This window comes from Strongylocentrotus purpuratus, unplaced genomic scaffold (genome assembly GCF_000002235.5).
Source record: "Strongylocentrotus purpuratus isolate Spur 01 unplaced genomic scaffold, Spur_5.0 spur5_contig_858, whole genome shotgun sequence".
Lineage (NCBI taxonomy): Eukaryota > Metazoa > Echinodermata > Echinoidea > Camarodonta > Strongylocentrotidae > Strongylocentrotus > Strongylocentrotus purpuratus.
Window position 1 is genome coordinate 1,606,042 of NW_022145566.1, and position 14,900 is coordinate 1,620,941.

General features: G+C 39.4%; 1 protein-coding gene across 1 annotated transcript; it reads right to left on the bottom strand.

Moving 5' to 3' along the window:
• Positions 1-247: 247 nt before the first annotated feature.
• LOC115929154 (succinate-semialdehyde dehydrogenase, mitochondrial-like) lies at positions 248-14,054 on the bottom strand. Its single transcript, XM_030997521.1, has 10 exons — positions 13,754-14,054; positions 12,223-12,442; positions 6,698-6,781; positions 5,908-6,078; positions 5,361-5,477; positions 4,658-4,801; positions 3,982-4,125; positions 2,485-2,640; positions 1,888-2,057; positions 248-1,308 (listed from the first exon to the last, which is right to left on the bottom strand). The coding sequence occupies exons 2-10, from the start codon at positions 12,427-12,429 to the stop codon at positions 1,044-1,046; spliced, it is 1,458 nt and encodes a 485-aa protein (XP_030853381.1). The 5' UTR covers positions 12,430-12,442; positions 13,754-14,054; the 3' UTR covers positions 248-1,043.
• Between the last annotated feature and the right edge of the window lie 846 nt (positions 14,055-14,900).

The window sequence follows — 14,900 nt, forward strand, 5'->3', positions numbered from 1 at the left end:
CTCTCTCTTTCTTTTTCTCTCTCTGTCTTTCTCTCTCTCTTTCTTTCTCTCTCTCTTTCTCTCTCTCTCTCTCTCTCTCTTCTCTCTCTCTTCTCTCTCTCCATCTCTCTCTCTCTCTCCCTCTCCCTCTCCCTCTCTCTCTCTCTCTCTCTCTATTCACTGTTTCTTGCTTACCCCTAACCATAGGTCCATGTCCTAACTATTCCTCCTGCCACTTACATGATTTAGACTTAGGACTCAATTGTGCTAATTTTCTATAGATTGATTTTAATCAATTTGATCATTTGCATTCATATACAATATAATTGATTTACATATATCAGAGTTTGTCTAAAAAGAACTAGCATTAAGTATAGAATCGATGATTATAGTAATCACCATGCAATGGAAACTAATGTACCGAATCGAGTGTCAAAATGTGAATCTATAGGATGTACTTAACTCGAACATTGCATTGAATGAATTTAATACCCTTTATCATTTTAGACCATGCGCATATCCATGGTAATATTACGTATATAAGAAAGTTTGTTTCATACTCGAATTGTTTTTTAAGTTGAGTCGTGGTGGTTGTGACGTCGCAATTACGTTACAAAAGGAATGCAGATAATTATGTACAGTAATTAATGGCTCTTGACATCCTACCAGGTCCTCATTTAATCTCCTGGGTACAGAGAGTGACAAGACATCAAGAAATCCGCGGATCATATAACACCAATAACAAATGAATTACATGGGAAATGGGAAATGTAGAAAACAAGGGCAATTGATACTTGATTCGGTTGCAGAATTTACTGTAGACAGATCTCTAGAAAGTAATTAAATATACAAACAGGTACTGAGAAAAAGAGAGTGAGAGAGAGAGAGGGGGGGGGTATGGAATAGAGTTTAGACTACGTAAATTTACAGTGTTCACAAAAACCCTTTTCCAACGATCACTAAGGCAATTTCTTTAATATCTGGGCCCTATTTTCTTTTAGTTGCTCAGTCAAGGCATTCTGTTGCATCTAATCGTCTTCGGCACCATCTCATGATGACGCTTCTCAGAGGAGGCCAAAGCCCATGGTCTTGATGTTCTGGAACTCGTGTAGCCCGTACTTGGAACTTTCCACACCCAGACCAGACTCCTTGACACCTCCAAATGGGGCGGCGTTATTGAAGAAGAAAGTGTCGTTGATGCCAACCTGACCGACTTCCATCTCCTCGGCGACGCGCCAGATCTGACTCATGTCGTTGGAATAGAAGTAACCCGCTAGTCCCATACGGGTGTTATTGGCGATGGTGATCGCCTCCTCTTCGGTCTTGAACCTGGGTACAAACAGGGGGGGGGGAGAGAGAGAGAGAAAACAAGAGAGAGAGAGAGAGAGAGAGAGAGAGAGCGGGAGAGATTATATTATGCATCCAATAATGTATATACAACTTTGATCTCTATGATAGTAGCTACTGAATGAAAATTGAGCAAAATTTAATGAAGAGAATTGTAATATATAAACACAATAATTTCAACCAATCTAAAACTTAAAAGAGCAGAATGAAAATGTAGCATCCTTTCTTCTCTCAGAGGCGCACTACCATACCATACTCATGAGCAAGTCAATTACATTGGTTTAACGTACTAGATAGGATACACATTTAATCCTTTCATTCCTGGGAAGGGAGGGGGCAATTTACTACGCCCAACTACCCAAATGCATCCAATAAACTTTAACTGATATGTATTTTCCTTTCTTTCTTGAATTACTTGAGGGTCGTATGCTGCTATAGAATTTCCACACAACTGCGCCAGGAGTGTCGTTTTTGACAGACATGGCGTATTATAAATATTGACTATTATTAGTAGTATTAATAATAACCAACCATCATTCTTCTCAATTCTTTGATACGTACTTGACTATGGAAGCCAAGGGACCAAAAGTCTCTTCTGTACATGGTAGTGCAGTTGTGGGCACATCGCAGATGACGGTTGGCTCAAAGAAGTTCCCTCCTAGTTTCGACCGGTTACCTCCCGTCAGGATACGAGCGCCTTGCTTCACCGCGTCCTGGACATGTCTTTCCACCTACAAATAATTGTATCTGTTTGATCACGTAATCTATGTCTGAGGGTAATTCAAGTGAATGATTGTGCTTGACATATATTTTTCATTTCCATTCTTTTAACCAGTAAAGTATAACGTTTTTTCCATTATATTAGGTATGGATGTCTACATGTGGATATCATTCACACCCTCGCCTATTTTGGAATAAAACATCTATACTACAACCACCACTATAAGTAGTACGTCTGCTTTTTTCTACTTCTTCTTCCACGAGTAGGCATTTAAATTATATACTCCGTGATTTCACCGCCTACTTCCAGACCGAATATATTCTTTAATGGCTACTTTTGTCACATGGACATGTTGTAGTCTCTGAGAACTTTGAACTACATGTGTTTTTATTATTTTGCTATCTTTAATGTTGAACTGTCGCACTGCTATAGTTTACCTTCTCCACACCTCGTTGGTTGATGAGGGGTCCCATCGACGTCTTTGGGTCCATCCCATTACCGACCACCATACCTGATACATGCTGTTTCATCTTCTCACAGAACTTATCGTAGATGCCTTCTTGCACCAAGATGCGATTTGCACTGACACACACCTGTAGTGATTACATCATTATTATGATTGTCAAGAGGTAGAGGTAGAGGTAGAAGGAGTTAAAATATACTATCGTTTCATTTCATGTATTTATTTCATCACGGTAGCTTGTTCCATTCTCTACAACTGCTTTCCCTGAGATTCCGTGGCTTGAAATAAGAAATCATCATTATAGTAACAATAATATTGCCTTTGATACCATTCAAATGCTCAATAACATTTGAATAGAGAAAATCTTAACGTGGTAGTCGTATAACATTGTTATCAGCATATATTCCTAATTATAAAAAAAACGTACGTTACTATAATGCCTGTTGCATAAAGTGCCTCACTTTGTTTAACGTACGACTGGCGAGATCTTTGCCGCTCCATACACAAAATGTATCCGGGTAAAGTGGGACCAAATGTCCTAGTTCACTACTAGAGGAAAAATAATGCCCTAATGTAGCAAATAAGTCAACAATGTTAGCGATCATTGTACTGTCTCAAAGACCATCAGGGTCATGTTATCGCTGGAACATTAATGCCGAGCAAATAAAACTTTAGCAAGCTAAGCAAGAAGATGTCACGTCTACTGACTAAACTGGCTGCGATGTGTGAAGCGCGTGAATATGAGATAATAATTATTGTCTTGTATTGTATTGGAATGTTTTGAAGGCTGATCGACGCAGTTTAATGGTAAAAGTCAACTGTATCAAAGAAACTTAGACCGAGTGCTAAGCTTTCTCTTAGTTTAACGCGATTTGGACCTAGCGTCGGCGCAGTTTGAACGAAATACTACTGGAACATTTCCTCAAACTGTCTACATGTAATTTATATTTAAAACAAAAAATATACATATACAGTTATTTGGTTCTAGGTCAGTTACCATCCTTGACAAACATCTCCGGAACAAAAGTCTTTGTTTAGTCACCTAGGAGTATTTGTCCTTCGGGTGCATGCGTGTTAGTTCAGGAGTATAGAGGTTAGGATGCGCCCATTTTGTAGCGAATGGACACACCGCTTCCATTTAGTTTTCAAATAATTGTATCGAAATGACTAATTGCAAACTAACAAGTTAGTGGAACTTTTCCATTAAGAAAACAAATAAAAACAAAAAATTAAAATCAACTATCAGAATGAGCATTCTTCAATTGGCATTTTCTTCAATACTACATTGAAAATGACTGACGTCGGCATGCCTGCGGCTTGTGACAGTTTAAGAACACTGCCCCTAAAACTTCTTTTTGCATGATCCCATCGACCCCTTCATATATAGAAATGTACCTTTGTCCGGGGGTGGGGTGGGGCCGGGAGGGAGGTGGTCGGTTCATCGTCATTAGCTATGGACGTTCGTGCTTACCTGGCCCGCGCCGTAGAACCTGAGAAAGAAGGCCCCCATGACTGCAGCCTCGAGATTTGCTGAATCGAAGACGATGAGAGGAGAATTTCCTCCTAGCTCCAGGGAGACCTTCTTGACGGTGCTAGCAGCCTGACTCAACAGAATCTGAAAAATAAAAGCAGAATTGTAAATATAGCCTGCAAACAATAAGGGGAATTCAGTTCTAATCCAATTTTTCTTACGGTTTGCGAATTATTCGAAAACTTATAAACAAATTGTTCACTGACGTTACTCCTCCGGAGAGTGAAATGCTTTTTATGTCGTGCTTAAATTACAGATAGAATTAACTACACAGTGGAGCTACAATAGTGGGAAAATGTCATATCTAAGCCTGGTCATTCCGAGAACATCCTTGTAGACGGATATCTCACGGGAATCTAGAATGTGGGTTTCGTAAACCTTCGGAAAGGTCGTCAGAAAACCTGCGAGACGGACAAGTTAGTCTCTTGGTTTTAGCCGACGAGTACAAAAAATAAACATAAACTTGAAATAAATTGATAATAGAATCGTTAAGCAACTTTATCATCAAAATAATGACGTGGTCTTGTAGGCTGTCAGCCTCGTGATTTTAGCCGAGTAATCCAAGTTAAACATAATACTTCATGGATGATAATAATAAATCGGTCAATGACTTAACCTTTCCTACGGCTGTAGAACCAGTGAAGGATATCTTGGATACCAGCAGGCTCTCGCACATGACCTTGCCCACAGCTGGAGCGTTAGGTCGGGAACAGGGTACGACGTTGAAGACACCGTCTGGGACACCCGCTTTCTTAGCCATCTACGGAGCAAAAGTAAATAATTAAATGCTATGAAAGGACAGGAGGTCCATTTATTAGATTAGAGAAGAAAGATAACAGTATTGTACAACATCTTCATCCATGAACTCTTATGATTTTCTGCCTAGCATGTTAAGCTGCAAGCCTCACTTCATGGCCACACCGCCGCATCGACTCCAAACTGACTCCATAGCGACCGATTCTTAGCCATTGTGTTGTACTGTAACATCTTGTTTAGTGTGACGTTAGTTCGGTACCCGTCACATCGGTGTGACTGAGGTATTATGTTCTCATCCTATTATTGCGAAAAATCTATTATTGATAGATTATTTAGTGGAAAAATAATGCAAAGTTATGCCAGGAGAAGGGAGGCATTTTTAACGTAACGAATCATTCTTATGTCAGTTGCACATGAGACGTCATTTCGATTATCTATTTGTGTACGATGTCCCTCTAACGCAGCACGTCAAAAACCACGCCAGTTACTGACGTATATCTACGTCAGCAGCAAAATGACGCCTCGAACGCAATGGACATTATTCAATGCTGAATCCTACTTACGTCACAGAGAGCTAAAGCAGACAATGGAGTGTCTTCTGACGGTTTGATCACCATGGTACACCCAACTGCCAAAGCCGCTCCAGCTTTCCTGGTTATCATCTCCAATGGGAAGTTCCACTGAAACAGAATGGGGAGTTAAATTAACTTTTGCGAAGATGTATTCTTGTTGTACTTTAGTTTTTAAAGAAATAATTATGATGACAAGTAGGACAATTAGGAATGACTGGTTGTCTTTCGAGCAGATCTATGAGGACAGTCAGTTTCATGAACATATGATAAAATAGAACGACATCGAGAGCTTTTTTCATGAACCCCATTCGTTTCGAAGGAATACTCTCTCGCTCTCTCTCTCTCTCTCACTCTCTCTCTCTCTCTCTCTCTCTCTCTCTCCTTTTCGGTGTCTAAACTGCTTTACCACCATTGCATTAAGCTGTATATTCATGTTTTTTCTGTGTACATTGACTCACTACCCATCCATCCACGTTAAAACCACCCTCCAATGATCTGCACCCACACGCAATTTGTTAGAGAAGAATCTTTAACTTACAGGGGTAATAAGACCAGCCACGCCCACTGGTTGTCTGATAACCAGGACCCTCTTGCCCCTGGCATGGGGCACCAGGACGTCACCGGTAGTCCTTGTCGCCTCCTCGGCATAGTATCGGAGGCAACTTGCCGCACCCTGAGCTTCAACCTGGGCCTCGGCCATTTTCTTCCCCTACATTGACATGATTGATGAGACATACAATATGTAAATAGGAAGAATTATAATTGTTCGATTAATGTTAGGGAGGGTAGATGTTAAAAGTTAAAAGAAATGATTGTATTGTTATTATTATCATTATTATTATTATTATTCGGCAAAAACAAAGAAAATCAGTTAATACAAAGCAAGAGAACTTGTCATTTCCTGTAAACATTTCAGAAAATGTTCATAAAACCTTCATAAAAAATGATGATTGACATCATCCTCCCTCCAACCCCTCCTCCCTCTCCTCTCTCTCTCTCTCTCTCTCTCTCTCTCTCTCTCTCTCTCTCATTCTCTCAACTTACTGAATATGCATGAATTTCACTTTTTTTTTTCTCGAAGCAACAAATGTTTGCTCTATTTGTTGAACAATTTCTTTTGTAGTTCTAGGGTAAACGAAAATACCAGTCTATAGAAGGTGAGCGACCATAAATCACCAATGTAAGTAAATAGATATGTGATATAACGAAATACGAGAAAGAGAGAGAGAGAGAGAGAGAGAGAGAGAGATAAAGAGAGGACACGAAATAGAGAGACGTCATTGAATAGTCGACTTAAAAAAGATAGACAAAGACAGAGCTATACAAACATTTTCCGCAATGATGATCTTGGCCAGGTTTTCTACGTTTTCATCCATCAGTTGTGCAAAGCGGTTGAGGATTGCAGCTCTTTCCTTGAATAAAGACAATAATAAAAACGCTTCAAAAAAATTATCATAATTATTTCAAGAGAGTCGTTGGTGGCAGGCTTTCAATGAACCGTGACCTTCACCCCCTTTCATCCGCTTAGGCCTAAAAAAAGAGATGTTCTATTGCCCTTTGCGACCGACCCAAAAGTTTGTGTTCAGGAAAAATGTTGATGAATATTTTAGATAAGCATAGATAAAATGACCCGACTATAATTATCCCAGAAATGTATTCAGGAAAAATGTTGATGAATATTTGAGATAAGGAAAGATGGACAGAGATAAGGGCCACCTCATGTCCTATTGGCAAACCTGAAGTTATGTTGACTAAAGGAAAACATCAAACGGAAGATCAAGGAATCCTTTTTCTTCTTGTCTGGACTAATAATCTTCCCGACTTCAGAAATACGTATATAATGTATTGATGTCATGATAATGATGATAATAATAATGATAATGATAAGGATTATAATAATAATAACAACAATGAGGCCTAAGTATGCCAATGAGATAACACCAGCACTGATCAAGCTGAGACATTGATGAAATAATGATGATAATGATATTGATGATACTGAAAATGATACTGATTATAAAACACACATAATGCATGCTCAATGCGCATACAGGATATTGACAAAGGAACAGGAAATTCAGTCATAGTGCAGCGGCTTAGCAAGAAAATTGTGCACTTTTTGAGAAAAGCATGAAACTTCCAGCATAGTTTGCTTTCACCATAAGATTTATTTTCAGATGTGGAGGGAAGTCAGATTTGACCTCTGATGACCCTGAGAGGTCAAATCCAAAATGGCCGCTTGTCCGCATGGTCTAATGTACAAACACGCTTAACTTTTGAACCAAATACACCAGAGTAAACGTTTAAGGTGTCATTTCCAACTAACTTGGGGATGCCAATTCATTTGGTAATACTTTTGAGATCACCTGAACTCAGGGTTTTGCATTTAGGTCAAGGTCAAGGTCAAAATTGACTAAAAATAGCAAGTTTTGAAAAGTTACAAAAGGTTAAATCTCATTTATTTGTCATTTGTTCACAAATTTATTTAGGAATGGTTCACCTGCCGAGTCCTCCACCTTAATCCTTTTCAGTTAGTTTATTTCACAGTTTGATGTGACCTCTGATGACCCTGAGAGGTCAAATCCAAAATGGCAGCCAGTCCGCATGGTCTAATGTATAAACGTGAACTTGAACCAAATAATCTAGAAAAACGTTTAAGGTGTCATTTCCAACTAACTTGGGGATGCCAATTCATTACGTAATACTAAGATATCGCCAGAACAAAGAGCCCCCGTGAGAAGGCTCACGGGGGCTCTTTTATTACTGACGGGGGCTCTTTTTTTATACAAATATCCATTGAATTGGTACCTATGATACTCCTCAATTATTTGCTATTTTTTCATTATCATTTCAATCAGCATTTTCCCTCTTACAAATTTACAAGCTACATAGCTGTTACTGGCCTGTGTATATAATATATACGCATACAACACTGATCTTTATGATGTCTTTAACGTGACATATCTTCTTCTCCCCTTGCAAACGAAAAAGAAAACAAGGTCATTAAAAGGGATTAAGCGACAAATAATGATTGTGATTAAAATTGATGCGAATATTTGTTTGAATAAGCACTGCTATTCACCCGAATCTTCTTTGTAAAAACAACTTTTACAAATCTCAGCCATGCTTACTGAGTTGAGACGTTCCATTCAATTTGAAATACCCATTACATAATACACTTCTCCTAATCTCAAAGGCCCGAATTCACAAAGGAGGTTTGAGCTCAGACCAAGGTTTTCGTACGTCATATGACGCGTTTTACGCATTTTTTACAAACCTGGTTTGTAAAGAACAAAAGGAGGTTTGGCGAAACAAAAGGAGGTTTGAGCTCAAACCTTGGTCTGAGCTCAAACCTTGCTTTGTGAATTCGGGCCAAAGTGATCTTACAGCACAGTGGCAGAATTGCATGGCTGAGATTTGTAAAAGTCGTTTTTACAAAGAAGATTCTGGTGAAAAGCATTGCTTATTCAAAAAAATCCTTGCATCAATTTGAATCACAATGATTATTTGTCGCATGGTCCTTTTATTAAATAACCTTGTTTTCTGTTTTGTTTGCAGAGGGAGAAGAAGCTATGTCACGTTAAGAAATCATAAAGATCAGTTGTATTATGCGTATATACATTATGATACCAGAACAAATGTTGATTATCAGAATGTCATTTTGGAATACCTCTATACAAATACCACATTGTCTTTAGCCCGTATCAGTATTAGTATGATCCAATATAAAGCTATTATTCTTTATTTAATTCAGTATAATGCTTTTCCTCAAAAATAGTTTTGCTATTTTTTTAGGGTTGAGACGCTAAGAAATGGTTTCAAATGTACATTACACGAAACCTGAACCATTGCAAAATGATGGTGGTTCTCTCTCTCTCTCTCTCTCTCTCTCTCTTTATTTTAATCATCCATTATCAACTACATATAAAGCAGCAACCAAAAACTTAGGATTATCTGAGATAGGTGAAAGTAAGAGTTAAAAAGAAAGTCATGCTAAAATGGCGCTTCACTTCCCCCCGCCCCCTGAAAAAAATAAAATAGATTAGTAGTCCTCCTCTCCAGCACCCCCCTCCCCCCTTTAATATCACATTTTCACTTGGCAGCACAAGAGGGCCGGGGTGGGAGGAGGGGGTTAAACCCCCTAACCCCCCCCCCCCCCCCGTAGATCTGCCCATGTTACCATATCATTCCACGACATTTTGGTCTTCCTCTTCTCCTCAAAAGGGACTTTTAGATTTGCGTGGACGTGGACTTGGACGTGTTACGTCCTTAAGGCACTGGCAGTCACATTTATGTGACGTCCTTTTAAGCACTGACCGTGCCTTAAAAGGAGGTCACACGTTGCAGTCCACGTTCTCATCGTGCAAATCTAAAAGTCCCTAATATTGATTTACTGGTCGAGGTTCATTATTTTGCTGACAACGAAAAACTTCTCCAGGCCATGACCATGTTTCTGCCCTTGCGCGATCGCCTCCAGCTCCAGCAGGCACGGCGCGGCAGCGTGCACACGCACCGCTACTAAAGGCGCAGTAGGCCTATAACCACTGCTGACGGCGGCACTGCACTGCGAGCCGAATCGGTAATAATAGGCCTACTCATAAAACGAGAAATCTTGCACGCTAATCTTAGTTCCATTTCATTGGTTTAAGGTTTGAAAATTGAAACTCAATATTGTGTTAAAGTTATAACAGAAAAGATAATCTTTATTTTATAATTTCACCGGGGCGATTTTTAATTTTGCAATCGCCCCCGTGAGCAACCTGACGGGGGCGATTATGTAGCTCACGGGGGCGAATCGCCCACCGCCCCCGTGTATTTTGAGCGCTGCTAGCTGCCCACTGACCATGCTATATGCAAATGGTCAGTTACAAGACAAATAATGGTTTGGTGCTATAATTAGTGAAATAAACTAACTGATTACGATGGAGACTATGCAGGGGAACCACTCCTAAAGAAATTTGAGAACATAAGGGGACAAAAAAATGGGAAAACTTTTTGTAAACATTCAAAACTTTTACCTTGACTTAATGCAAAAGCCCTGAGTTCTGGTGTACTAAAAAGTATTACCAATTGAATTGGCATCCCAAAGTTAGTGGGAAATGACACCTTAAACGTTTTGCTGGACTATTTGGTTCAAGAGTTAAGCGTGTTTGTACAATTATTAGACCATGCTGCGGACTGGCGCCATTTCTTATTTGACCTCTTAGGGTCATCAGAGGTATAAATCGAAATGTGAAATAAACTAACTGAAAGGGATTAAGGTGGGTGACTATGCAGGGGAACCACTCCTAAAGAAATTTGAGAACATAAGGGGACAAAAAAATGGGAAAACATTTTGTAACTATTCAAAACTTGCTATGTTTTAATCAATTTTGACCTTGACCTTGACCTAAATGCAAAGCCCTGAGTTCTGGCGATCTCAAAATTATTACCAAAATGAATTGGCATCCCCAGGTTAGTTGAAAATGACACCTTAAACGCTTTTCTGGACTATTTGGTTCATGAGTTAAGCGTGTTAGACCATGCGGCGGACTGGCGGCCATTTTTTATTTGACCTCTCAGGGTCATCAGAGGTCAAATCAAAATGTGACATAAACTCACTGAAAGGGATTAAGGTGCGTAAATTCCTAAAGAAATTTGAGAACATAGGAGAGAACAAATGACAAATAAATGGGAAAACTTTTTGTAACCATTCAAAACTTGCTATTTTTTAGTCAATTTTGACCATGACCTTGACCTAAATGCAAAACCCTAATTTCAAGCGATCTCAAAAGTATTACCAAATGAATTGGCATCCCCAAGTTAGTTTGAAATGACACCTTAAATGTTTTTCTGGACTATTTGGTTCAAAAGTTAAGTGTGTTTGTACATTAGACCATGAGGAATAGCGGCCATTTTGGATTTGACCTCTCAGGGTCATCAGAGGTCAAATCTGACTTCCCTCCACATCTGAAAATAAATCTTATGGTCTAAACTAACTATGCTAGAAGTTTCATGCTTTTCTCAAAAAGTGCACAATTTTCATTATATTGGGAGCTTATCCGCTGTACTATCAATTCTTTTTCCAATTTCGAAATTAAACTAGGTATAACATCCTTCTGAGTAATAAGAATTGCGACACCCCCCCCCCCCCCCATCCTGGAGATGGGTCGGCGCCCCTGCTTTCAAAGATATCAGAATATTAAGTAATTCTAAGCACATATGAGAAAAACTATACACGTTGGTCATAATTGCATACAGCACAATTAAACGTTGATATTGACTCTGTATTGATGTATTTACTTAGGCCTTGTTTGCACGATGAAATTTTCATACGTTGACAGTGACATTGCATATTAGACATACTTGACCATTCGTTGATATTGACTCTGTATTGCTGCATTTACTTAGGCCGTATTTGCACAAGAAATATTCATAAGTTAACAGTGACATTGCATTTTAGACATACTTGACCATTCGTGGGAGAAGTAAATATTGTTTTAACGATATAACGGCGTACAAAAGTAGCAGGCTCTTGAATCCGTCATTCAAACCTTCAGACATTGAAATAACGGTCTACTAAACTTTCTTTTAACGTTCTTGCAAAATTTTGACGTTGAGATAATGGCATACAATGTTGAAAAGAAATGTTACTTCAACGTTTAAACGTTGAGACAACGGCCTACGGCGACGAAATGAAGCCTCAGGCCTATTACCTAGCTTGCTCTAAGGTCGACTCTAGACTTTTAGAAACGAGCCTTCAACTATTAAATTAAAGCAACGTATGCTGAAATTCATAACTGGCTTATCATCGAGTATTTCACATTTAATTTGTAATAATGAAAATTTGAGGGGGAAAGCATTTTTTTGATACCGTTGCGGTGGTCTTCTTCCATGTCTTGAAGGCTGTATGAGCGACGTCGATGGCACGGTCAGTGTCCGCAGCACCACTGTCCGTCACGTTAGCTATCAATTCACCTGTTGCAGGGTTGGTCACTGCAAAGGTCGCTCCTGACTTGGCAGGTACCCATGCACCTCCAATGTAAGATTTGTCACGGATAAGAGGATTTGCAGGTGCCATTTTGGATGGTGATCTGGAGAGGGGAAGAGGAGGAGGAGGAGAAGGAAGAGGGAGAGAGGAAGAGAGGCGGGCGGGAAGGGATGCAGACAGAGAAAATGAAATAAAGAAAGAAACAAATGATGGAAGAAAAAGAAAAAGAGATGGATAGATAGGTAGAGGAAAAGCAAGGAGAAAGAGAGGGAAAGTGAGAAAAAAAATTAAAAAGCTAATTCAAATGATGTGTGTTTGCGTGGAACATGACTTCACAATGTTTTAGGCCTAAGTAACAAAACAAAACAGTGCAATTTTTTTGTTAGATTGCTTTTAATTGATAAATAACAGCAAGGTGACAAGTGTTAATTGCTGTTATGCACGAAGTATAATGAAATATGAAGAAACGAAAAACCAAACTAAAACCCTCACCAGCTAGGCTGGGTTTCGAATAATATCATACACTCTAGTAGTAGTTTTTGACAAAATAGGTCAAGTAAAATGTCAGGAAAACGGCCCTGGTTATATCGATCTCTGTAGTTTGTTTCCTGATCCTTGTCATATCTTTATAGAGGTCACACTGTCTTTCAGTATTATCCTTCTATAACTTACACGCTTAACTCAAAGTCCCCCCCCCCCCACTCAGTGTTATTTACGGTACGCGCATGCATGTTCCCTCCCTCTGAAAGCACCCCCCCCCCCCCTCTAGCTTTCTCCGGTGTGCGGGTGGAGGGGGTGGGAGCGATAGTTGCCCTAATCTAATTACGGATATCTGTAAAATTTGTGGATAGCTTAAATATTCGGCAGTTGATATTCTGTTACTAAAATTGTCAATCCTTTTTAGTTTGTCAGCACACTTGTCCCCTCCCCCGGGAAAAATGATATAGACACGTTACATTTCGCAATTAAATATGGATATGGGAAGAAAAAAAGAAAACATCTAGGCCAATTAGCCACAAAGACGTATGGTCCTGCGAGTCGGGGAGCCCAAGGATACCGCCCCAATCCCCATAACAAAAATGGAAATTGCAATATTCGAACAACCGTTATTCGGACCAGAGTTTATTAGCTCCGTTGTGAAATTGTACAAAAATAGCCTAAAAATCAGTTACCTCAAAATAGTCTTACTCTTAACCTTTAAAGTTAAAAATCAAATGCCAGCAATAAGTAACAATTAATTTTTAGACAAGATTATTTGCTGTACTGATTGCTGAAGAACAGCCATTGGCTGAAGTATGCCACCGTGCTAAAATAAAATAAACAAAGAAACAATACATGACTTGAATATAGTAAGCCAATGTTGTATCAAATTATTATAATTTTTAAAAATATTTTACGAGCATAATTAACTTACCAGGTTCTTACTGCTAGAATGATGCGTCTTGTCTGCGAGACTGTTCGGTGGAGAGTGACTGTGGGTGCTACGATGTACATGGAGTATATATTTTCGGGTCTGTATAAATGTTATCGCGTTCAATAACCGTGACGTCGCAAAAGTGAATCAATTTTCACGAAGTCATGCATTTGGCAGGAGATTGTGTTTCGATTTAATGTCAATATGGCACGTGACAATTACTGGTGGGTCGAGTCAATGGTGGTGATATGTCCTCTTTCACAATCAAACATATTTACCAAACGTCTTTTACGGCAAAGGGGCGGAGCGAGCAAGCCACGCGCTTACAAGGTCTCAGGAAAAACGTAAGATTAAAAGGAACCAAAGGTCATTAATTGTAGTTTTAAAATACACGAGACAGATACTGATAATTGTCTGTAAGACCACGCCATTAAGCTTTCCCTTACCACTTTTGAATGCAACCTGCTATCATAAATATTATAATTGCTGATTTCTGAAATCGGTACAGCACACTTTTCGTTTCTTTTCTTCCCCTCCCCCCTTTCTTATTACTTTACTTTGATTATGTATTCAACGAAGGACAGAAATATAATTACCAGACTTTGATACGCTGTTTAAAGTGCGGGTTCATAGAATATCACAAATATGGCAAACAGGGGCGTCGCTAGACCTTTTTCAGTGGGGGGGGGGGGGGTGTAGAGGCCAACGATTACCGACAAAAGTAGCCACCAATTACCGACAACATTAAATTTCCAATATCTACAAAGTCAACCCTATAAACCTGGGGCCGAAGGCTAAATTGTTTTTCCTATGGACTATCTATAGTACTTGGATATGCGCAAAATGGTCATTTTCCTCGACGACATTAATATACGAATTATTTCTTAAATTTATTCAGCATCATAGCTATATATTTTAAGGCAGGAGCGGAGCTAGGATCTTATTTTAGGGAGGGGCGGTAGTGAGCAAGAGAATCACTTAAAAGCGCGCTCATAAGGGGGTGTGGGTGATGAGCCTCCCGCGCGAAGCGCGGAAGCTTAGACGTTTCCTTAAATTATTAGGAAAAGAAGACGATTAATTGTACCATTTTCGACTGGTAATCCTAGGCTGAATGAAGTTCCCCCCCCCCCCTCTCGCGCGAAGCGCG